The 24,733-nt window shown below is 39.0% G+C and overlaps 2 protein-coding genes across 5 annotated transcripts in view; both read left to right on the plus strand.

The window, feature by feature from the left end:
* The window catches only part of igsf9ba (immunoglobulin superfamily, member 9Ba), a 93,322-nt gene extending 78,015 nt beyond the window's left edge, over positions 1-15,307 (plus strand). Inside the window, exons 8-21 of one of the 4 annotated variants that reach the window (XM_073817684.1) lie at positions 239-381; positions 460-600; positions 676-795; positions 889-1,039; positions 3,498-3,621; positions 3,876-4,051; positions 4,141-4,367; positions 4,843-4,927; positions 5,483-5,626; positions 5,821-5,866; positions 6,490-6,576; positions 7,119-8,753; positions 10,683-10,813; positions 11,043-15,307. In XM_073817684.1, the coding sequence (XP_073673785.1) occupies positions 239-381; positions 460-600; positions 676-795; positions 889-1,039; positions 3,498-3,621; positions 3,876-4,051; positions 4,141-4,367; positions 4,843-4,927; positions 5,483-5,626; positions 5,821-5,866; positions 6,490-6,576; positions 7,119-8,753; positions 10,683-10,813; positions 11,043-11,263 (3,431 nt within the window). In that variant the 3' untranslated portion in view covers positions 11,264-15,307. Of the gene's footprint in view, positions 1-238; positions 382-459; positions 601-675; positions 796-888; positions 1,040-3,497; positions 3,622-3,875; positions 4,052-4,140; positions 4,368-4,842; positions 4,928-5,482; positions 5,627-5,820; positions 5,867-6,489; positions 6,577-7,118; positions 8,758-9,348; positions 9,395-9,976; positions 10,821-11,042 lie in introns of those variants that run through there. The other 3 variants (XM_073817681.1, XM_073817682.1, XM_073817683.1) reach the window with 3 other exon arrangements.
* Positions 15,308-18,397: 3,090 nt separating this feature from the next.
* Positions 18,398-24,733, plus strand: part of arhgap32a (Rho GTPase activating protein 32a) — a 47,006-nt gene continuing 40,670 nt past the window's right edge. Inside the window, exon 1 of the mRNA XM_073817571.1 lies at positions 18,398-18,531. The gene's annotated coding sequence lies outside the window, so the exon portion shown is untranslated. The remainder of the gene's footprint in view (positions 18,532-24,733) is intronic.

Below are 24,733 nucleotides of genomic sequence, written 5' to 3' on the forward strand. Positions count from 1 at the left end.
GTCAGCGACACCCCAGGGCTGCTGCAGGTGAGAGAACTTCACAGGAAGGGCTTTAAATAACACTTACATGTTCTGTTACCACACATCACTTACACTGGCTCCCGAACACTGCCGTGAAAATATGGGAAATGTGTTGATTTAGATATTTATATCTACAACTGCTATGAACCGTATTATGATCAAATGGACTTGATTATGTCATTAGTGGTATCCTGTTTGAAACGTTTCCTCTCTGCAGACCCTGCCCGTGTTGTGAACATGCCACCTGTCATCTACGTCCCAAGAAAGTTGCCAGGAATCATTCGCTGCCCAGTGGATGCCAACCCCCCAGTTATATCAGTCCGATGGGAGAAAGATGGCTACCCCCTCAGAATCGAGAAGGTCTGTAATGCATGGACTTCAAGACGCTTGACTGTTTGACAGCACTCCAGTTTACTGATTGTGTTCCTCCTCTCACAGTATCCTGGATGGAGCCAGATGGCAGATGGAAGCATTCGGGTGGCAGAGGTCACTGAAGACTCCCTTGGCACCTACACCTGTGTGCCTTACAATGTCCTAGGTACCATGGGACAGTCCCCTCCGGCCACTCTGGTGCTAAAGGTGAGTCAGTGGATCTCAATTAAAAAGATTCACATTTTCCTTGTTTGTGTGTTGAATGTCATCATGTGTCCTCAGGACCCCCCTTACTTCAACGTGAGGCCCGGGGGGGAGTACCGTCAGGAGGCGGGGAGAGAGCTGGTCATCCCCTGCGCTGCTTCTGGAGACCCTGAGATTCCAACCATCGTATGGAGAAAGGTACCATGAGCCCCCATAGCATTAAGTATATTATTTTTCCCCTCTCCATAGCTAGATAATCATAAATGGTTTGTTATTTTGTCCTTTGTCAAGGTCGGAAAGCCCAGCAGAAGCAAACATAACATCTTACCAAGTGGTAGCTTGCAATTTGTGTCTCTTAGCAAAGAGGATCATGGGGAGTGGGAATGTGTTGCCACCAACGTAGTAACAAGCATCACTGCCAGCACACGCCTTTTTGTAATAGGTAAGTTACTCTTTTCGTACAAATTTCAACACACTGATGTTTCCGCTTCACAAAAGACAATTGAGAAAGTTGACTAGTAATCTCTAGGAAGTGGCCTTAGACATTAATATATTTAGGTTAAAATAGATCTATCTGACTGACTGTCTGCCTGTCTATATATCTATCATCTATCTATCTGACTGTCTATCTTTGTCTGTCTGTTGTTCTATCTATCTATCTGACTGTCGATTTATCTATCTGTCTATCTATCTATCTATCTATCTATCTATCTATCTATCTATCTATCTATCTATCTATCTATCTATCTATCTATCTATCTATCTGACTGACTGTCTATCTTTGTGTCTGTCTATCTATCTATCTATCTGACTGTCTATCTTTGTGTCTGTCTATCTATCTATCTATCTATCTATCTATCTATCTATCTATCTATCTATCTATCTATCTATCTATCTATCTATCTGACTGTCTATCTTTGTGTCTGTCTATCTATCTATCTATCTATCTGACTGTCTATCTTTGTGTCTATCTATCTATCTATCTATCTATCTATCTATATATCTATCTATCTATCTATCTATCTATCTATCTATCTATCTATCTATCTATCTATCTATCTATCTATCTGACTGTCTATCTTTGTGTCTGTCTATATATCTATCTATCTATCTATCTGACTGACTGTCTATCTTTGTGTGTCTATCATCTATCTATCTATCTATCTATCTATCTATCTATCTATCTGACTGACTGTCTATCTTTGTGTGTCTATCTATCTATCTATCTATCTATCTATCTATCTATCTATCTATCTATCTATCTATCTATCTATCTATCTATCTATCTATCTATCTATCTATCTATCTATCTGACTGTCTATCTTTGTGTCTGTCTGTCTATCTATCTATCTATCTATCTATCTATCTATCTATCTATCTATCTATCTATCTGACTGACTGTCTATCTTTGTGTGTCTATCTATCTATCTATCTATCTATCTATCTATCTATCTATCTATCTATCTATCTATCTATCTATCTATCTATCTATCTATCTATCTATCTGACTGTCTATCTTTGTGTCTGTCTATATATCTATATATCTATATGTCTATCTTTCTATCTATCTATCTATCTATCTATCTATCTATCTATCTATCTATCTATCTATCTGACTGACTATCTTTGTGTCTGTCTATCTATCTATCTATCTATCTATCTATCTATCTATCTATCTATCTATCTATCTATCTATCTATCTATCTATCTATCTATCTATCTATCTATCTTTGTGTCTGTCTATCTATCTATCTATCTATCTATCTATCTGACTGACTATATTTGTGTCTATCTATCTATCTATCTATCTATCTTTGTATCTATCTATCTATCTATCTATCTATCTATCTATCTATCTATCTATCTATCTATCTATCTATCTATCTATCTATGTGTCTGTCTGTCTGTCTGTCTGTCTATCTATAAAGTGTATAAATTTAAGAAGTACAATATTTTTTTGCATTTAATTACATTTTGTACTGTACATTCTTTGTCAGCACTCCATGTTCACTTTTGAAGGTTTTTAAGGACACCAAATACGTCAGATGTGTGATTTCTCAACATGTGCCAGATAGGAAGTGTAGGCTAGAACATTATGATTCCTAGCCAAGCGGCACAAGTGAGTCATTACAGTAGGGGGGCAGTGTAGCTCGTGAGAGCTCTAACTCAGCTGTCACGTCTGAGAGTTCACCCTCGGATGACAAGTGATGTGTCAGCGGGCACACAACCCCACACACACGTTATTTATTTGGTGATGGACTGGTGTCATGACAGTCTAAAGATTATGCTTAATGAGGGAGCAATTAACAGATCCTCCGCAGCTGCTAGGTGCCGATAAGAGATGTGATGGAACTCCTGAATCCATCCTCCACTTCAGCCTCTTCATCGTCCAGGGCTCTCCTGCTATTATCAGACTGGGTCAGTCTGTGCACGGATTTAGTTTATTGTCTGGTCAGAAAACATAAGTGAGAGGAGGTTCAGGTCAGACAAATGGATCTCCTGCTCTTCAGTTTCTCATAAATCTTTCTAGCCGTGTCTGACAAGGCTAAATCCATCTTGGAAAGTAGTTGTTTTGGGACAAACAGTCTGGCCTAGACCTTAAAGATTTTAGGTTAATCACTAAGAATGAATTGCGGCCACTAATAGACAATGTTCCCGGATGTCTCTCCTAACAATGACCCTGCTGCTTGTAAATGTTTACTTTACATTATATTCAGGATAACAGATAAGGGAGTCTCATTTCATATTCTGGCTAGAAAAGTCTCAGCTTGACAAGCTACATGATCTGATGTGTCATTTATGTGCTATGGGTTAGTGGTTCATTTAAATCCGTAACATTTAGTATGCGCAATAGTACTAGCATTTGCAGACAATACTAAGTAAAAATAACCCTGTTTCAGGCACTAGTCCACATGCGCCAACTAATGTCCACGTGTCAGCATCCACAAGCTCTGCTAACGTTTCCTGGGAACCTGGATATGACGGAGGCTTTGAACAGACGTTCTCGGTTTGGTACGGCCCGGTGTAAGTCATGCCAGAACCCCCACTAAATATAGTTCCTTCCTCACTTTTTTTCTAAATGTACTTGTGATGCAGTGTAGCTTTTTTTCCTCTAATGTGTAAAAGCTATGTATTAAATGGATATGTAAATGCAGTATATCATTGGGAATGTTTAAGCTTAATTTATTTACATCTCATTGTATTGAAATGTTATATTCTTGTTTTTCAAGGTACTCAATTAAAGTTTTAAAATGCAACTCTTTGATATAATCCAATAGAAAGGTGAAGAATGACTTAGGGCCACATGACTGGCTATCCATACCTGTGCCCGGCTCTCAGACGTGGTTGGTGGTCCAGGGGTTGGAGCCAAAGACTGCCTATCAATTTAGTGTGCTGGCCCAGAACAAGCTGGGCACTGGCCCCTTCAGTGAGGTAGTCACTGTGACTACAGGAGGTGGGTGACACTTCTACATCTTCAAGATCTAGACCTCTAAATGAACCGCCACATGAGATGTGCTTCCAACTTCCCCTTATCTTTCTTAGGGTATCCCATAAGTACCCCTGAACCACTGGTGCTTCTAACTCCACCACGGTGCCTCACAGCCAACCGGACACAGCAGGGTGTATTGCTGACATGGCTTCCTCCAGCCAATCACTCTTCACCAATTGACCGTTACATCATCGAGTTTCGTCTGGGAGAAAGGTGGGAGGTTCTGGATGACTTGATTCCTGCCACTGAGACTGAGATCATAGCAAGAGATCTTATTCAGGTAACACTTCTTGCTTTAATATCACTATTAACATGCACGGAAAATATACAGTGGAGAGTGGATGAATGAGAAGATGAATGAAAGCCTTCTGGGTTTGGAACATAAGTTACCCATAAATAATTTAAGTAAAGTTAAACCCAGTGTTATTTGCAGTTTGAAACCCAAATTACTCCTGTCACGTGATGTATTTCTGAGTAAAAATAATATGTCTAATTTAAAGAAATTCAATTAAGTGATGTTCATCTTCTGCACCGTCGTTTCTTTCAGAGCATGGCAGTTCTCTGACTATTTAGAGAAACGCAGCAAGGGAATGCATTTCCGCTGAAAAGCTCAGAGGATGTCATTTTAATTCAGTCTGACATATAGCGGAGTCTGCTACAAATGTTCTTGTTACAAATCTGTTGGTAGATCTGACACTTCAACCTGTTGGCCTCACAGGATTTGTGACCCACTGACCTGTTTCTCTGTCTCCCAGGACTCTTGGTATGAGTTCCGAGCGCTAGCTGTAATGGATGATCTTGTCAGTGAGAGCAGTAATGTGGTGGGAGTGTCAAGTACAGGTGAGAATAAGGGGCGTCACCAAAATGCACCAATTCATTGCTTTAGCCACCTAGAGCTTCACTGCCCTCTGCTGCTCATTGTAGTTAGTGCCCTACTGTATGTTTTTTGTTTGTTTGTTTTTTTGCTGTTGTAGATTATTGCTATTTTTTTGGAGGGGGCATCAGTGGCAGTCCTGGCTTATTTAAGGTATGACCAAAGAAAATAAAAGACAAAGTTATTTGCAGATAGTTGTTCAATAGACCACCATGCATTTTGTTGTATGATAAAGCTGAAGTGTTACATTTCTGTGCCAAATTGGAAGTCAACTTTTTCCTTACATACAAAAATGTAAAATTTGGAAGTTGCATTCAAAAACCTGAAAGCCACATGCCCTCTCGATCTAAATAGGCAAGTATATAACACTATGCTATAGTCTGCTTGATAATGCACACTAACTGAATCACTGTCTGCGATCACGTTAACCTGCTTTGTGAATACATGCTTGCGGCATTCTCCCATCCTAATTTTTATGTTCTGGAGTGTGTCTCCTCTCTCAGACCCCTTCCCTCCCACAGAGATCTCAGACGAGGGGCTGGCCAAGCCAGTGGTGGCCGGCATCGTGGCCACCATCTGTTTCTTGGCAGCTGCCATCCTCTTCAGCACGCTCGCTGCATGTTTTGTCAACAAGCAGCATCGTCGCAAGCTCAAACGCAAACGAGGTAAGTCCTTCTCAACTGTCTCTCTTGTTGAGCTAAAATGAATAATTTCTGCTCTGATGTTCATTGATTGGATTTGTGAAGTTGTACATCTTTTCAGTTGTGTTGCATTTTACCAGCTTCAGCATTGCAGGGGTTGAGATAAAGACCTGAAGCATATTGTCATGCTGATGTGGCATTGTGTGATTTGTTCTTAGACCCTCCACTATCGATTACGCACACAAGGAAAAGCATCGAATCTCCGTAAGTACCAGTGCATGGTAACATCCATCATACTTTGCACTTCTGCAAATCTGTTGACTACCAGGCACATGGCTTAAAAGAGAGTAAGAGAGAGAGAGCATGTACAGTTTGGGAAATCAAACAGCTGACCCTAGCAGCTGCTGTGTTACCGTGAGGGATGCATGGAGGAGGATTTGAGTGGTCACTAAAGTGGCTGCTATAAATGCATCTGTGCTTACCTCTGCTTTTCAGCAGTGAGATGCATTGATTTGCCATTACAAACAATCTTCTCAAGCTCTTTCTTTTTTTGCCGCCCAGTCAGGTTGTGATAGCACCTTTCAATAGCGCAAGAAAATGTTATAAACATGATGCTTATCCCCCAGCTCCTCTGAATTGATCAGTGCAGGCATGGCAGCATGTCACTCTCACATTTAAAACCAGAGAGCTAAAGGAGGGAGAACTTTAAGGGTAGAACCTCCAACCCAGTTTAAACTGGGACTCACGCTCTTATCCGATTCCATTGTGGTCTTCATAGAGCTGCAGTCTCATGCTCCCATCCCACCCATTTCCACATAGCAGTGTGGAACCATAGTCTGGTTGACGGCCGACTCTGCCCCGTCTCTATTGTGTTTTTGTCACCGCAGGCCTCCTCTTACCCCCTTGCCTGGCATTGAGCCCTACTGGGAAGAGCCAGACAGGAGCAGCTACAGACCCCCATCCACCAGCCCTCAGTGAGTGCTTGCACCTGCATCTCTCTCTGCAGCAGGCGCTAGCATGCGCCTGTCTGCCATAGCTGCATGTTGTCAGTTAGTGGTGCAGAGCTAAAATGCTTCTGTGGGGGAATAGACAACTTCAGCCCTCAGCTGCTCCTAATACGTTTGAGCACTTATAGCCAGCAAGATGGATTATTATTGAAGAGTTGGGTGAAGATGTAGTTTAGCTGATATTTTGCTAGCTCACTGGTGCCTGTACTGACTTGTCTGTTTCTGTGTCCTGTCCCCATTCTGTTGTTCTCCATTATTTTTCACCCTGACATTGTTTTTCACTTTTATTGATTAAGATCAATGATTCATCTAATTACTATTATGCCTAATTACCCTGAATTGTGTTCATTTTCAAAAGAATACACAAGAAAGTGTAATACCATGTCATTTTCTTTGAATTATATTCCATTTTTTAATATGGAGCAATTCTTGTTTGGATAGTGCTGATTTAAAGCTCTGGTATTCCTCAGGGCTCGGTCCTAAGCCCCATGTCTTTTTTTGATTGATAGGCTGTCCTCTGGGAAGATCAGTCCTGAGAGCATCACTTCCTCCCGGCCCCCATCACTGGCCAGCGTGGGTGGCCATGGTCTTTACGTGAAGAAGTTGCCAAGCCCCAGGAAAGAGAAAGAGCTTTCCCTCTATAAGAAAACCAAGAGAGCAATAACCAGTAAGAAGTACAGCGTGTCCAAGCACGAGGCTGAGGTCACCACACCCATCGAGCTGATCAGCCGTGGACCTGATGGCCGATTCGTCATGGACCCCAGTGACATCGACGCATCCCTCAAGCCACGACGCATTGAGGGTTTTCCTTTTGTGGAGGAATCAGACTTGTATCCTGAGTTCCGCCAGTCAGATGAGGAGAACGATGACCCAGGGCCCCTACCCCCAGTCATGGCCACCCTCAGGCCCCAGATATCCCCTGTGTCCTCCAGCCAGGAGTCCTACATGCAGCCCCCAGCCTACAGCCCCCGGTTCCAGAGGCCTATGGAAGGTATGAGCATCTCGGAGGGTAGTCGGCTTCAGGCCACAGGGCAGAGCCGGGTCTCCCATTTTCACAGGGTCTTCCCTCCAGGCCCCTTCTATGGCTATCTAGGTAGTGGTGCTGAGGTGGAGCTTCACCCTCCTTTTTACATGCCTGATGTTAGTCCACGTAGCTCTGCCATGTCCTCCTCACCTTCATACCCCCCTGAGGGGCCGTTCCGCCATCCTACCATCCCAGAGGAGAGGGAGGAGCTGAGGATCCATCAGTATGGCGCCTCCGGCCACGCCCTCCCACTGGTGCATAGCCCTCCCTCCTCTCGCTCGACCGAGATCTGGCAGCCTCCTGACTTCCCCTTTCTAGGTCAGGAGGGTCCCCGTCTCGCTCTTCCACCACGTCATTCCTCATATCTCCACCGGGACCTCCCTGAGCCCCCGCCATACCCCTCCCATAGTCGTACTCTTAGCACCACCTCTCAGCTCCCTTCAAGCTCTGCTTTCCTCCAGCTGGAGGCCCCTAGAGCCCACCTGAGCAGATCTCCCGGCAGGTTTCCGCCTCAGGGCCCTTCAGCCAAGCATATAACTATGCAACAGGCCCAGACTCTGGGGCAGTTGAGACACACTGCCCACGGTATGGGCGTACCAGTGTTGCCTTACTCAGGCGCCACGACCCGCATGGGGAGCCCAAGCACACTGCACAGTGAGAGCTCGGACGGCTGGAGGTCCGAGGCCCAGCCTTGGCTGAGCCCCCGGGCGGCACGAAGGATGGATCTCGGCCTGCAGCAGGTGGTCCTGCAGCCGTCGCGACTCTCCCCACTCACCCAGACCCCTCCCAGCTCACACGCCGGCTCTCCAGACATTCTCGTCCGCCCTCCTCCCCGCCCCAGCATCCTGCGGTCTTCCCGCTCTCAAGAGATGCCCGAGAGTGCCCGCCACCCCGCCAGTGTCTCCTTCTCCCGAAGGTCTCTCTCCTCTTCCCCTGCCACTTCACCTACCCAAGGCCAGAGCGGCCTCAGCTACCGTGCCCACATGGCCTTTGCCACATCCGCGGCCAGCTACCCCTCCCAGTCCCCTTCACCCCCCGCGGAGAGCAGTGATGCTTTCGGCCAGATGCCATCTCAGAGAAGGACAGATGAGGAGATGCTCCCCTCAGAACCCTCTCCAGGGTAGGTGAACTGTACCATTGGAGGCTCCAAAATGACAAAGGAGATTGTTATTCATCATCTGTACCGCAAAAGCTATGCTTTCATGCTTTTGCGCTTTTCGATTTAAATAGTTTTACATGTACATCTTACTATAAACTCTTTACATATGCACAAATGTCCATGTCCTCCAGTATAACTCCTTATTGGGTTCACAGGATAAATTTCCATACCTTTTCTTTATTTTCTTCAAATCCTATTCTCCTTTAACCTTTAAACAGTGTAATTTTGATGTAGGAAATTATCGTAATGTATATATAACGTTTTTCATGATTAAGGATTTTTTAGTGCATCCATGATGATCCCATGGCTCTTCCTTCTTTGTCCTCTTTTGTGGGCTGATCACATCACTCACCCTCTCCAGCTCATTTCCTTCCATTTCTCTCACTTCCTCTAACTCAGGGCTTTGACCATCACGGTGGCCTTCTTAGGCGGCCTTCGTTGCCAGGGATGAGTGTGCGCTCATCTCTTGCAACACTCATCCTCATCTAGAGTAGAGACGGCGCTTTTCTCTGGAGACTCTGGTAGTCTTACCCTCTTTGTTTTTGATTGATCTCAGCTATCTGGGCAGCATTGTTGTGACCAGGTCCTCTACACCACAATAGGTAAGGGTCGAATCCATGTCTGAAAGGGGAGGGGTTTGCAGGCGGGGTCTTAAATCATTCTCATTTAAAGGGGAATGACGATTTTTTTTATTACATGATATCAATTACACATTGTCTTTATTTGGTAAAAATCCTGAATATTTTTTTATTGCTGGAATATAAACATTGCCATTTTTTTAAGTATTGCTTATCCAAGCATTTTTTTTCCTCAGGAAATTTTGCAGTTGCGCCCTTTTAGAGGCACACTTGGATATTCCCCTTTAAAATTTGTTTCCATGTACAAAAATATCATGCATGCCTTTTCTAAATACTCTTCTCCTCAATGCCGAATCAGTAACAGCAGTTCTCAAACTAAAATTTCTTGTCACATTTTGTCGTCCTAGTGGTTTGGTTCCTTTCTTTTATGTGACTGTTCTTTACTGGCCATTCTCCCCTCCCTGCCATCTCTTCTCCTGTCAGCATGGTGAAGCCACTGTACAGTGTATTCATGGTAACCAGAGTGTGTTTGATGTGGCGGACTTTAGTGCTCAGTCATGTCTACCACCCCCCTCTATTAATCACTTTCACTTTCTCTTTCCACAGCCTCAGCAGCAGGGGAGACTGTCTGTAAACGCTTTGTGTTTCTGTGCCTTGTGAACCCATGAGTTGTTGGCCGACTCTTCAGTATGGACGTTTGAGTGTCATGATCTCTGCCATCATAGAGGAATGGCATGTGCGATAAAAGACAACAGTGACCTGTGTGGTCAGTTTAATAGGAAACAGGAGATTTTGGCTAGTTGTAATTTGATTGGACAGTGCTGGCAGCATGGCAGCAGTGTACAGCATGAGGTAAAAGGTTTATTTATGCTAATTTAGGTGTATTCTGTAATCAATTCTGAGTGGGGAAAATGCTAAATTCAACTTACCAGACTAACTCAACTAATACAATGTGCTTTTAATTCGCAGAGTACCCATCTAATGAAGAAGAGTCTTTGTTTTTTGTTTTAAAAGAATGGTATTTCATTTTTATTCTGATGACCAATGAAAAGGGGCCAATTAATATTAACAAGATAAACAGCATTTTCTAAATAATATCTAACAAGACTTGCCAGAAGTTGATTAATTGCTAAATTGCACAGTACATGTTGATGAATGGTACGTTTGTCATGAAGGCCTTGCACTTGGCACTGGGGCAGCCAAAGTGCTCCCTGTCGGGAGGGCCTAAAATCTCAGTTTGATCAGGCTGGTGGAGGGCAGCGCACCCTGGTGGCGATGTGAAGTAATGCATCATTGTGTTTGTCTCTCACAGGGAGCATCTAGGTGCAGTGAGAGTCCCTGCAGGGTCTGAGAGCTTTGAAGCACTGATTTATTATTGTATTAATAAAGCCAAGAAATCATCAGCCAACAAGAACAACAACTCCAGATTCAAGAAAAGGACAGGTCAGTTTCACCCGTACATTACATACTGGGAGAAATGGACATGTTGTCTCCTCTGATGTCCTGACTATATGCATATTTGTTTGAGAATTGTAAGAAACCACCCAAAAACAACCACCCACAATTGTGGCAGTGGCAGTGAGGTTTGCATGCACAGGCAACGCTCACATTTTCTTCTGAAAATGTCCAAATCTATTCTGTTGCTGTGTCTCATTTGCTCTGCTGTCTCTAGATGTGTCCACCTCTCAGACCCAGCAGCCGCATGCATCTCAGGCCTCTGAGCAAAGAGAACATCTCAGCTCTCCCTCAAAGAAAAAGTGGAAAAGTACACTTAGAAAGTCCCCCTGTCTTCATTTGTCCTCTCTGCTGCGCTGGCTTCACCCCAGAGAAGACAGAAAATCCCTCCTGGCCAGTATGGACCCTGTCCCCTCAAACTATGGTTCTCTGCTCTGAGAGCCCCCCTAAAACTCACTAAAACTTGTCATGTGGGGCGGGACTCACTCATCTCCTTGTCCATTAGCAAAAATGTACAATGGACAAGCTCTCAGTACTGTTTTGTAATCAGTCTAAGCTAGATACGATTTATTATGTTCTTCGGTTGGCACAATATACTACACATATCTGTATTTTCTGTAAATTTACACAAAGGAAAAACGTCCAGGGGTGCTCTTTTGGAAGAAACAGAAAAGGACAGGACAAAAGCTTTTCATTTGATAATAAAAGAAAAGAATAGCATTCCATTACATGCTAGGAAAAAATCTTGCCGGCCACTTCGGTTTTTGTCATAACGTTGTCAGAACTGTGTATATTGTGAAGGATAGAGTCAAATGCTCTGTAAAAATATGTCTCTCAAGACGTGATAGTTACTACAGGGTTTCTTTTCTTCCTTCTACAAAATATACCTCAAAAAAAAGAAAAAAAGAAAAGAAAATAGAAAAAAAAAAGAAAAGGAATAAATAATCTGGAACATATTTCAGCACTTCTACCATATTTTGTGCAAGCTAGTATAGTTCATTTCTGACGACATTTTTGTTGTCCGTTTGTGGCAAAGCTTTGAGGGATTAATGTAAGCCCAGAAATTACAATTTATTTATTTAAAAATATTAAACGTACAATATAAAGCACAGAATATCATAGGAATTGTAAGCTCGAAAAGAATGACCGCAGTCCTGCGACAATGTTTGAATTGAAAACATGCTTTCTTATTTATTTTTCAAATAATTGATATTTGACTAACACCATTAAAAAGCTTCAAGGCATTTTTTGAAAATCTGTGGTTAAAGGAAGATTATATTAGCCCCCTGCTGAAAAGCTTCAGGTTCACATTCAATTTTAGAAATATCCTTTTTGACATGTTCAGATGGCATAAGTGCAAATGTAATATTTAAACTGAAGTAGAATTACTTGGTCCTTGTCTTGCACAAATGTAGTTAGAAGTGGTGAAATGCATTAATGCATTAATCTTTTCGTCACTTCCTTGACGTAAATAATTTGTTCTACGTTTGCTTTGGACATACAATACACCAAGGAAGTACAGTAGATATCGTGCAGACTAATGAAGACATCAATATAACATAGAAAAGTGAAATAGTCCTTAATCAGTTGAATTACAGTTACTTTATACCTACAAAAGTGAACCTCCAAAAGTAGCTTGACACTTTTTGAAAAAAGAAAAAGAAAAAAGAAAATATTAATTGTATCTTAATCTTTACTATTTGCCATCCATCACAGCTCATCTGATGACATAGCAAAGCTTGTGTTATTTGAATCAATGATGAGTTTAGTAATCGTCTCTAGAGTTCACTAACAGCTGCTGATCTGCTACCTAGAGAGAGTGAAAGCTACTCGAGCGTGTGCTAGTTTAGTTTAACCGATGGTGAATGTATGATTTGCTTAGAATTCAGATTTATCTGGATATTTTCAATGTGATGTTTCTCTCTTTTAGCTCATTTGCGCGCCAACTCCAAAATGAATCTTCTGCGAATGGAATTTAATAATGAGGTACGACTTAATAGGAAACGGAATGAAATCTCATGCAGTACTTGAACAAGGCAGAATATACAAGCTGAGGTGAATTTCTGTGCGTAGAGATTCGTGGTAGCCATTTTGAGTTTAGAGGATTTGACTTAAGTGCCCAAAGGGCTGTTTACTTTGTCTTTCACTTCTCTCTTTCTTTTTATACTATTTCACTCGACGTGAAAACGAATGCTCAAACAAATACATTTGAGCTATTCAGTATTAGGTCAGCATTGCTTATTTCTATGTCTGTCTCAGTCACTACTAGCGTTTTCCACCCAACGTGGTGCGATTCGTAAGGCTGCTTTAATCGTGTAGTCTCTGAGAGGAGAAGGGCAGTGTTTATTTTTAGATATTCCTGATTACCTGCCTTTAGCTGTCGGGAGAGAAGTGTTAAACTTAGACTTAACTCTGTTTTTGCTACGTGTTTTGTCAAGAACTCATTGCTAATAAGTCCTACAACAACCACATAATGTTTACATGATCTAGAAATATAACGTGCAAGGATGTAGGCACATCGTACACATTATGACTTGGTGCTATGTCTTTTTGAACTCGTGGTGCTGTGGTTCAGAGGTTAACACACAAACTCACGCACAGTCCTCTGTCTTAAACTAACTAAACTAGCTCCGTCGTGATTTCCGTTGTCGAGTTCTCCTGGTGAGTAGGACCGCAAGCAATAAAACCTCTCTCACAGGGCAGGTCCTGTGCGCTCACTATCTTTCAGTATGAGAACGGTTAAAGTTGTTAAATAAAGTTCGGCTTTGACATTCAGTATGTGCTTACGTTATCGCGTGAACGTTCGCTGTCACCATGAATTAAAAAACCCCGCGTATTTAGACAGATTTATAAAGAAGAACTTGCAAGTCTTGAGGAGGCAGCATATCAATGTATAACCCTCGAAATGTACCCACGGTATGATAGTAAATTTTTCATTTAGCATGGAAAGAACCTGGTTGGCGGTCTGACGCGTCCAGCGGCGGCATTTCTGTTTTATAGCGTTTTTTCTTGGACACGATGGAGCGACGCATTCCTCGCATAAAGCTGTCACGCTGATTTAAGATGGCAGGTGCGGTGTCGCTGTATATCTGTGGATGGTGATTGACGGCATTTCTTCAGCTCCTCTGGTCTTAAAGGACCGGAACGTTTCTCTTGAATATATCTGATACTGTACAGGTAGATACGCCCCCTTTTTGCTTCTGTAAGAGGGCTCATTTGCAGGAAGTGTCATAACAACTATTTGATTGCCTGTAGGTATTCCGTTGTGTGCTTTCTTCTTATGGTGCTTCGTGATAGTTTATTTTCCCTTTTCTGTTGAACTAACCTTGCATAATCAAGCTATTTCACTCATTCGGACCTGTCTCGTTTCATCTTTTTGTTCTCGATTCTTTTGCTGTTCATATTAACCAGCACTGAAAACTTAGAATGTAATACTGCATTATGCACTAATTTACGACTGTTTTAACATTAAACCTCATACCTAGAGCTTATTGGAAGCATTTTTCAATTTGCATTGTGCTTTCTAACTGCTTTTGAGTTTGTGTTGTACATTGTTTACAGATTATCTAAAGATGTATTCTGGGCAACATGTTTTATTCATCCTACATCCAATGTATAAGAGACTGTTCTTACGTGAAGAAAAAGATCGTAGAATAATAGTTTTGTCTTTCTTTGACTTGATCGAAGGCTTCTTTTGTTTATTAATCTCATTTATTTCAGGTATTATTCTTAAACAGTATGGTGCTGTACCAAAGCCTTATGTACAATATTATTATTATGATGCATTGTTTGATTCTTCTGCCACTGCTAAGGAATCCTCCAAATTGCTAGACGACTCTGATTATCAAACAAGGTGCAGTGTGCCTCTATCTTCTCGTCCTTGATTAGTACTTAGCAGTATTTCTCACGGGCATTCGGTGTCTCCACATACTCAGATGTTAAGATATGGTGCCTGGTGTGTCTTCATGCTGCTAGGAGTAAATGTTCAAGATGTTTTGTATCTGTACTACCAACTTCTGAAGTATGGCATTGACCTCCACAATAACTCAGCTGGACACTCTTGATATTAAAAAAAAGGGAACAACCGTGCAGTAAGCAATGGCATTTTTAGAGAATAAAGGAAATCCCGTTGTTATTTTGTTTTGTTTCTATTGCTTTCATCATTTTTTTTAAATTTACATTTATGAATACGTCTTGCTCTAGAATAAGACCCCAATCAAAAAGATGATGCTATCCTGACAAATGAGAGTTACATCAATACCAGACCTGGGAATGAAACATACAGAGTGTTAAATGTGTGTGTATGCTGTCTTTAACAGCCCAATTGAAGTTCTGTATAGTGGAGCCGTTCAATTTGCATTGTTTACATCACCAAATGCCCAGATATGCACATTTTGGCAAGCTCTATTAGGTTGACATTTTCCAACGCTTTGGTCCATGTAATAACCCCGTAAAACTTTTTGTATTTTGATATAATAAAAAAAAAATTATAAGAGTGTGTGACGAGTCATTTCTGACTGTTCGTATCGGCAGTGACCACTAGAGGCCACTATTGCATAATTTTCAATCTGACTTGCATATCAAGCGAAATACCTTAGAGGGGAGGTGTTTTCCAAAAGTTTGCCCCAATGACTGGTAATGCTGTCAGATAGGACATTAAGTGTTCATCCAGGTGCAAAGTCCTGAACTGACACAACTCCCTCTCACACACCTATTTATCTGAAAGTGACTAACCCAAAACACATAACACTGTGGCCTTGGCATCGGAGGCCAACGCCTTGGCACTGGCCAGAGAATTGCATAATTATTCTGATGACGTTGATGACAATTTCCCAAGGTAAAGTTGAGATAGATTTAAGTTTTGGTTAACCCATCTTTTGTCTTTTGGTCAGTTTTGCTTTAAAGGAATCATGACATGAGAAATCAAATTTGACATATATTGTACCATCAAAACATTCTGGAGGTTTCATAGCTCAAAATGTCCTCATTACAAACAAAGCATTTATTTTATCAAGCTCCACAAAACGGCTCGTTCGGATCTGAGGTACAAGATGACCTCAGCCGGGCTCAAATATTTAAATAAACTCCGCCTCCAGAGCAAGACATCAAAGAATAGTCATCTTCTCACCATAGGCTCCGCCCACTTGCGTTCAGTCGCGAGTGTCACGTTGCGTTAAAAGGAGATAGAAATTAAAATCACTGCTGCTGTCTTGTCTACATTGGATACAGTATACAGATGCAAATTTGCTTTTTGACACAGTCCATGTGCTTGAGTCTCATCAATAGGACAAATTAAGTAAAAGAATATTTGCTTTGATGCTTACGAAGTTCACAAAGAATCTTTTGTTGAAAGATGAAACAGTAGTAGATCTGACTGCACGTTATCTCACGACTAACTCGTACGTATTTTACGAGGTACGATTTGCCTAGACCCCAGTGACGGGTCATACAAATTCATACGACTTGAGGAACTCAAGAAAATACGTACAATTTAGCCAAAAATGAATGAGGTCATACAAATTCATATGAATTAGCTACCATGTAAAATACGTATGAATTGCCGTGAGATTGGACTGGACTGCAGCTGCATTACAAACTGTAAGTAAATGGTTTCATAATGCTTTGTCTGGAAATGACCATTTAAATTTTGATCATGTTGTCAAAACACTCACTGCAATAGTGAGAGGGCATTGATAATGTTTCCCATGCAATGACGTTAGCCAATCATAACAGTGGCCGATTCCTGACAAGCCTTAAAGGACCGCCCCTTAAAACATGTTGTACCACATATTTATTTGTTTTTTTGTGCAAGTAAACCTCAAGGAATATATTAAAATGTGACTCTGGACCACAAAACCATTTTAAGTAGCATGGGTATATTTGTAGCAATAGCCAAAAATACATGGTCTGGGTCGAAATTATTGTATTTTATTTTATGCCAAAAGTTATTAGGATATTAAGGGGAGACACTGCAGGCAAAAACTGTTTTTTCATGCACCTCATGAGATTTTGGGGTTTTTGGTTTTTCATAGTGTTTTTTTAGACTAATGGAAAGAAAACATCCTACTTTCTTTTATAGCACTTCATCTATTTGTGTCAAAGGATTTCAATTATAATACATATTTTTAAAGGCTGTTGTCTCAAAATGAGTTTTTTTCTCCTACACTGAGCCATACATCTGCACTTCAGTAGCACTTACACACACCAAACTTTACATTTTTATTCTTGTCTATATCCTGAAGGCTTTTACAGAGGGATTTGTTCATATATCATTTGCTATACAACATTTAATTCCCCCCAAAATTGTGAAAACATATTGTTTTCTGTCTATTCTAAGAATTTTCTGAATTTTGGAATGAGAAAAATGAGATACCCAAAATCCCCTCTGTAAAAACTTTTGACTCTAATATGTCAAAAAAATTCAACAAGAATTTTGAAACTGACTTCATCCCATATTTAGATTTTTGTACTAGACATTTATGCAAATTAGCACATATTTTATTAAATAATGCCTCAATTGCATATTTAAACCTAACATGTGAGAAAACTAATAATACAAAAAATGTTTGCAATTATCAATGTAATCAATCAACTGGGTAAGTAGGGCGATAACTAAGTTTTTTTTGACCCTATTCGCCTGCAGTGTCTCGCCTTAAGTAAAGATGATGTTCTATGAAGATATTTTGTCATTTCCCACTGTAAATATATCAAAACTTAACTTTTGATTAATATGCATTGCTAAGAACTTCAAACAAACTTCAACAACTTTAAAGTTGATTTTCTCAGTATTTAGATTTTTTTGGACCCTCAGATTCCAGATTTTCAAATTGTTGTATCTCAAATATTGTCCTAATAAACCAGGGTTCCTCAAATCTTACCCTGGAGGTTCAATGCGCTGCAGAGTTTAGCTCCAACCCTGATCAAACTCACCTACCTGTGATTCTCTAATGATCCTGAAGACCTTGATTAGCATTCTCAGGTGTGTTTGATTAGGGTTAGAGCTAAACTCTGCAGCGCATTGGACCTCCAGGGTAAGATTTGAGGATCCCTGTAATAAACCATACATCAATGGAAAGCTTATTTATTCCAGTTTTAGATTATTTATCCCAAAAATGTACCCTTATGACTGGTTTTGTTGTCTAGGGTCACGAATAATAATAATCATAATAAAAACATGCCATGACCCCTTTTAATGACCGTTCATCTTTCACTATTCACATTGTTATAACGGTTTTAACAAATATGAAATTGTCTAAGATACTTATTATATTTCATACACTGTTCTAATAACAGTTTGGTTTAGTTTAAAATAATAGTTAACCCCAAAATAAACATTTTGTCATCATTTATTTATCTTCCCTTTGTTCCTAACGAGAAAATGTCAGGTGTGTGTGTTCTTTTACGGACACAGAAGAGTTAAATAGATCCCTCTGAAATCCACCTTGCTCCTGACCACGCCCTTGGCCACGCCCCCAAGCACACACGCAGTCCGTTTATCAGGTGATGCGTGAGAACGAACTTTTCATGTGTCCTGCCTCGAGACCGCGCTCATTCATTCACTTACTCACAGATCTATGGTTCACACACGATGAAGGATGCTTTGGTTTAAGTCCTTTTCACACGCGTCCACTATAATGGATCTGTTCTAGAGGGAAACAACTCTTGGATTTGATTTGGGGGAGTAACGCTGAAACAATCACAGACAGGTGAGTGACTCGTGTTGATCTTTTTCTTTGTTTACTGGCGAGCTGCACTTGTAAATATTACAATATTTTATCCATAACATCATAAACATTGCGTTTTGCTAATTTTGTCAAAACTGCGCCGTTATAAATTTCTCACTTACCGTGGTTAAGGACAAACACCCTAAGTGTTTAGCTCTAGTTATGAAACATGTAGTCATTATTTGAGGTAAATAACTCTAAATAGCCTGACCGGAAGAGCTGAAGTCACATGCTGTTGCCCATGACAACAGTGCTTATTTTTTTATTGCTACTAGCCAAAAGCAAGATTTCAACTTCACTGTAGAATAAGGTTGACATATCCACCTCCTTGGTGACAAAACAATAAACCAAAACGCCTGTATGAGTATCTCCTGTCTGTGAACGTCAACAACGTCAGATATTCAGGATCCAAGACTGACCGATTCCTGGAGGTTTTCAAGACAGTCCGTCGCTTAGCAACCACATCAATGTACAGCTTTCTCACAATCCCATACACAAGTTGTGTCATGTCTTGGAATCATGTTCATCTGTTCACTGAATGCTAGAGGGGTCCAAAGGTCTGGAACCTTTAAATGAAAATGCTTCTATTACTTTACATGTATATAATAAAATGACACAAATAAAAATAAAATTATACAAATAAAACTATATATAAAATTGTTTATATATTTATATATGATTTCTACAACTATTATTATTATACAGATTTTAAAATATTTTATATTAATAATAATAAAAACAATTATAATAAATAATATTCAAATTATACACATTTAGAACAATGTAATATATATTGACATAATGCGTTTTATTATTATTAGTTTATTTTAAATATTAATAATATTAAAATAATTATATTCCAAATATTTTAATCATACGTTTTTGTAATATAATTTTATTTTCAATGATATATATTATTATATAATATTATTAATATATTATCCTATATTATTTTATTATTGTTATTACTACATACATTTAAAATATGTAATATTTTTTTGCACCATAATAAAAATAGTATTAAAAAGATACACATTTTTATATATATATATATATATATATATTGTCCATTTTATTTTAAATATTATTAATTTTAAAAATAAAATTGTATTCAAAATATTTTAATTGTGTGTATGTGTGTATATATATTAAAATTAAAATTATAGGCCTATATATAAAATTCTATATATAGAATATTTTGTAATATAATTTTATTTTTTAATAATATTTATATTTAAAATAAAAGTGTAATTTAATAAAAAATATGAATGGAAAAATATGAATATAATTTATTTATAATATTAGGAATATTCAAAATAAAATTAAAATAAATTATATGCAGTAATTATAATAATTAAAATACAAATTATATATAATATATATTTTAATATATTTAGTGTGTGTGTGTGTGTGTGTGTGTGTACCTGGTATTCATCACGTTGTGGGGACCAAATGTCCCCACAAGGATAGGAATACCAGTAAATTTTGACCTTGTGGGGACATTTCTCAGGTCCCCATGAGGAAACAGGTTTATAAATCATGCACAATGAGTTTTTTTGAGGAAGTAAAAGTTTGCACAATCTCCTGTGAGGGCTAGGTTTAGGTGTAGGGTAGGGTTAGGGCGATAGAAAATACGGTTTGTACAGTATAAAAACCATTACGCCTATGGAATGTCCCCATAAAACATGTAAACCTGTGTGTGTGTGTGTGTGTGTGTGTGTGTGTATATAATAATTTTTTTAGGTGTATTTAAATTTTATAAATTATATTACAAAATATGCAATAATTCTAATAATTAAAATATAAAATTCTATGTATTGAATATCATTTATTATTCAAATAAATTATTTTTATATAATTTACTAATTATTTAATTAATATTTAAGATACAATTGTCATTTAATAATTAATAATAATGAATTATTATTTATAGTTAAATTTAATTTACAATAACTTAAATCCCAGATTTTTTATCTAGTCTTATACATTTGGACCCTATTGTATTCTGTTGCAAATCAAAAACCACAGACTGTCGCTCATATTTTGAGTTCTACTGAATATAAAGCACCCTCTCACAACCTGTTCAAAAGAATGAAACAGTCATTATTTAAGTGGTCATACAGGCTGTGTAAATAGGTTTGGATTAATCACCAGAGCTAGTGTGCTTATGTACTGAAGGTGAAGTTAACCCTCTCAGGTGGCTGCATGCACACAGGAGCTGTCTTTCCTGACAGGGAGGGTTCACTCTGCTGAGTCAACATTAAGCTTCTCCCTGTCAGCACCTTTGATAGTAAGGCCAGAGTGTGAGAGGAATATTCAGTCGTTTTCCTATCTCGCCACTCGATCAGAACCAACAGATCATAAATTCTGTGTGTGTCAATCTCCATACAGGTGCTTTAACGGTCACTGTGGGTGTGTCTCAATATTCCAGCATTCCTTTTGTTTATACTTCACGCTTGAATTATTAATGGCAAAGCGTATAGCTGCTTATACAAGTCTTGTGTAAGTCCTGTATTCATCACGGTCACGCATCTCTGAACATGGTACAAACCGTCCTCACCATTGATTTTCTTTAGGTTCATTTGAATTTCAAGGTCCACAGCCGCCATTTAGTCAACTGATTTTTGCATGAATTCGAGTGCATACTTTGTTACTACAACTATGATTTGTTAGTTATATTTATAAACATCCACCATGTGCAAATGTTTTGGTAACACTTTTATAAATAAACCATTAACAAACATTATATAATGCTAAAAAAAAAATTATTTATTATATATATTCACATACTTAGAAACATGAGATAATGTGCTTATTATTGTTGACTAATACAAAAAATTATATAATGCTTAATGTATCATTAGGTAAGACTTAGAAATGTCATTAAACATTCAATTATAATCATGCACTTCTTGAAAATCTACAAAATATTTTGACAGAAATTACAATAATGATTAAAACCTTATTTGTTAAAGGATAACTATTGCCAAAATGCAACCTGGGCTGTTTTTTTTTACTGTAAACGAGACAAACTTATATCTAAAAGCATAATTGCAACAAACGAGCCGTTTTTGAGATTGACCGTGATTTCGTTTTGTGGTCAGTGGCCGGTGAATGGGAGTACTAGGGGCATAAATTTGAGCGCATCAAAATCGATATTTTTACAACACTAAGAAGGCTCGACACACCATGAAACTTTGCTCGAAGTATCGCCTGGGTCTCTACACATGAACTCCAGCATTGAGAACATTGTTTGTGTACACAGAGTTTACTAAAAAGAAAGGTTTTGAAGAACTCACTCACACTGTTTGGGTTTCCGCTTGCGGCCGTCTCGCCAGTCAAGAGGTGTCGATCTCCGAATGCGAATGAATGGACTCCATAGGCTTATATGAGGCTCTTTTTACAACTAGAAGGTTAATATTGTTTTTCACTTGCGACAAAACAACGAATTAGCCGTGCATTTATATGGAAATATGCTTTAGGAGCTATCCATCCTCGCATTCGGAGATCGACACCTCTTGACTGGCAAGACGGCCGCGAGCGGAAACTCAAACAGTGAAAGTGAGTTGTTCAAAACCTTTCTTTTTAGTGAACTCTGTGTACACAATGTTCTCAGTGCTCGAGTTCATGTGTAGAGACCCAGGCGATACTTCGAGCAAAGTGTCATGGTGTGTCGAGCCTTCTTAGGCCCAATCCCAATTCTATTTTCTACCCCTTCGCCTACCCCTCGCCCCTTCCCCTTGTCCCTTGAAACAAAGTGTAAAGGGGAAGGGCTAAAATATTTCCCCTAAGAAATGGGACACCACTACAACACTGTGATACGTCATCATACGTTTTCGCTAGTTCCTAATGTTACATCAGAGGACATGCGCAGATGTTTATCACTCATTCCAAGATGTCAAAAATGTTGTCATGTTGCAAAAAGTACAAATGTACGGTGTACGCACCGTTCATTCACATGTGGCCGTAAGCAAAACAAACAACGCATTATCACATGCGCGGCAAATTGCTAATCAGTGTAGTGGTGCCTGGAGAAGTATATATGCTTCATTTGTGAATTTCATTTTTGAACTTTCTATTTGAACGCATTCGTTTTCTGGATCCTTGGACTAAAATGTTTACAGGGGTTCACTGGTTTAAGAAATTTCTGATCGTAAAAATCAGCTTCTTTTTATTTGTAAGGTATCGTTTTTATTATTATGTACTGATTTAAATTACTGGTGCGGTAGACATAGCGGGCGCAGGTGCATTAGGCGCAATAATCAAATACATTTCAAAGCAAGCCGGCTCCACGGTCCTGACTGCATCATCATTGCCTTTATTGGGTGTTTTGAGCGAATATTTACATTTATTCACATGACTGGATGTGGTGGACTGCCATGATTTTGGCGAATGCAGGACACTGAATAATGCGCATCAGAGGGAATTTAAAAAGTGGAAGTATGTATACACCGTATACCTGCGTACACCATCCACGACTACACCACCGTTGCAAATTGCCGTGCCACTGGTCTTTCATGTTTCTAACATGCAGTCAAGTGTATATGACATAAAAATATATTTTGTAATATCGTGCAATCAGTGCTATCTGCTAGCAAACTTTAGCGATTTTTTTGCAAACGTTTATTTACAAAACAACACCATAAACACAAACACAAGATTGAAGGTAATATACATATAATGAAACATTGTCATGAAAATCCTTATTAAAGGCAAAAATTACTTATATTTACGAGTCTGCTTGCTCGAGTGAGCAGCCATGTTGGAAATTTCTCTTAGCCCTTCGTTTGAAGTGAGGTCCTGAAAAATCTTCGTTTGGAGGGCTATCTGGCCCTTCCCCTTACCCCTACCCCTCCAACCAAAAGAGAAATGAGACACCCCTACCCCTTCACGTGAACGCGCCAAACGGAGGGGTAGGGCTAAGTGTAGGGGTAAGGGGTAGAATTGGGATTGAGCCTTAGTGTTTTAAAAATATCGATTTTAATGCGCTCAAATTTATGCCCCTAGTACTCCCATTCACCGGCCATTGACCACAAAACTAAATCACGGTCAATCTCAAAAACGCCTCGTTTGTCGTAATTATGCTTTTAGATATAAGTTTGTCTCGTTTACAGTAAAAAAAAACAAAAAACAGCCCAGGTTGCATTTTGGCAATAGTTATCCTTTAATGCAAAACACAACTTTCAAGACCTTTTATGTTAGAATAAGAAGTTAAGAAGTCATAAAAACTAGACATTTTGCCCAGAAGACCTATCGTTTTATATCGTCATGTGACCATGATAATATTATATTGCGATACCACGATATTGATAATACCGTTACTTCCCTAATGCTAACAAATGTCATTTAACTCCAGTTCATATATTACCTAATGCTCTAAAAAAAAAGTTTAAAAAGGTATTTAGTAACTTCACGCACTTTGTAAACTATTCATGTTAACTAATTATTCATTAACTCATAACAACAGTCTGTAAAGGTCACATATTTGGTCTTTGTTGGTTGTGTAGACTTCTTACACATCTTAAATCATTTATTAATTATTTGTTAATGTTTTGCAGTACTCAATCTAAAGTGGAAACTATTCATCACTAGTAAATGTTCACAAATCATTAGTACCTTTATTAGCAGTCATCTCAGCAAACAGTGTCCCAAATAACCAGAATTCACCATATTTACACATCTTTACGAATCATTTGTTAATCATTTGTTCATGTTTTTGCATGACTTAATCTAAAGTTGAAAATATTCACAATTTTTAACTGTTTCTAAACATTTACTAATCATTTAGTACCTTTATGAACACTGGAGTTTTAGCTGCTGTAACAATGTTTTGTGTAAAAGGTGGTTAGTCAAGTTAGTTAAGTGAAGTGTTCTGATTTAAAAAAAAAAAAAATCTAATGTAAATTCATGTCCCAGTCACATTTTCTTGGTTAAATAAACATTACTTACGCTATCAGAAATAGAATTTAATTTTTATTTTATATTTGTTCAAAAGTTTGCATACACTTGATTCTTAATACTGTGTTGTTACCTAAATGATCCACAGTTTGTTTGTTTGTTTATTGATAGTTGTTCATGAGTTCCTTGTTTATCCTGAACAGTTAAACTGCCAGCTGTTCTTCATAAAAAAATCCTTCAGGTCCCACAAATTGTTTGGTTTTTCAGCATTTGTGTATTTGAACCC

This window comes from Garra rufa, chromosome 14 (genome assembly GCF_049309525.1).
Source record: "Garra rufa chromosome 14, GarRuf1.0, whole genome shotgun sequence".
Classification (NCBI taxonomy): Eukaryota; Metazoa; Chordata; class Actinopteri; order Cypriniformes; family Cyprinidae; genus Garra; species Garra rufa.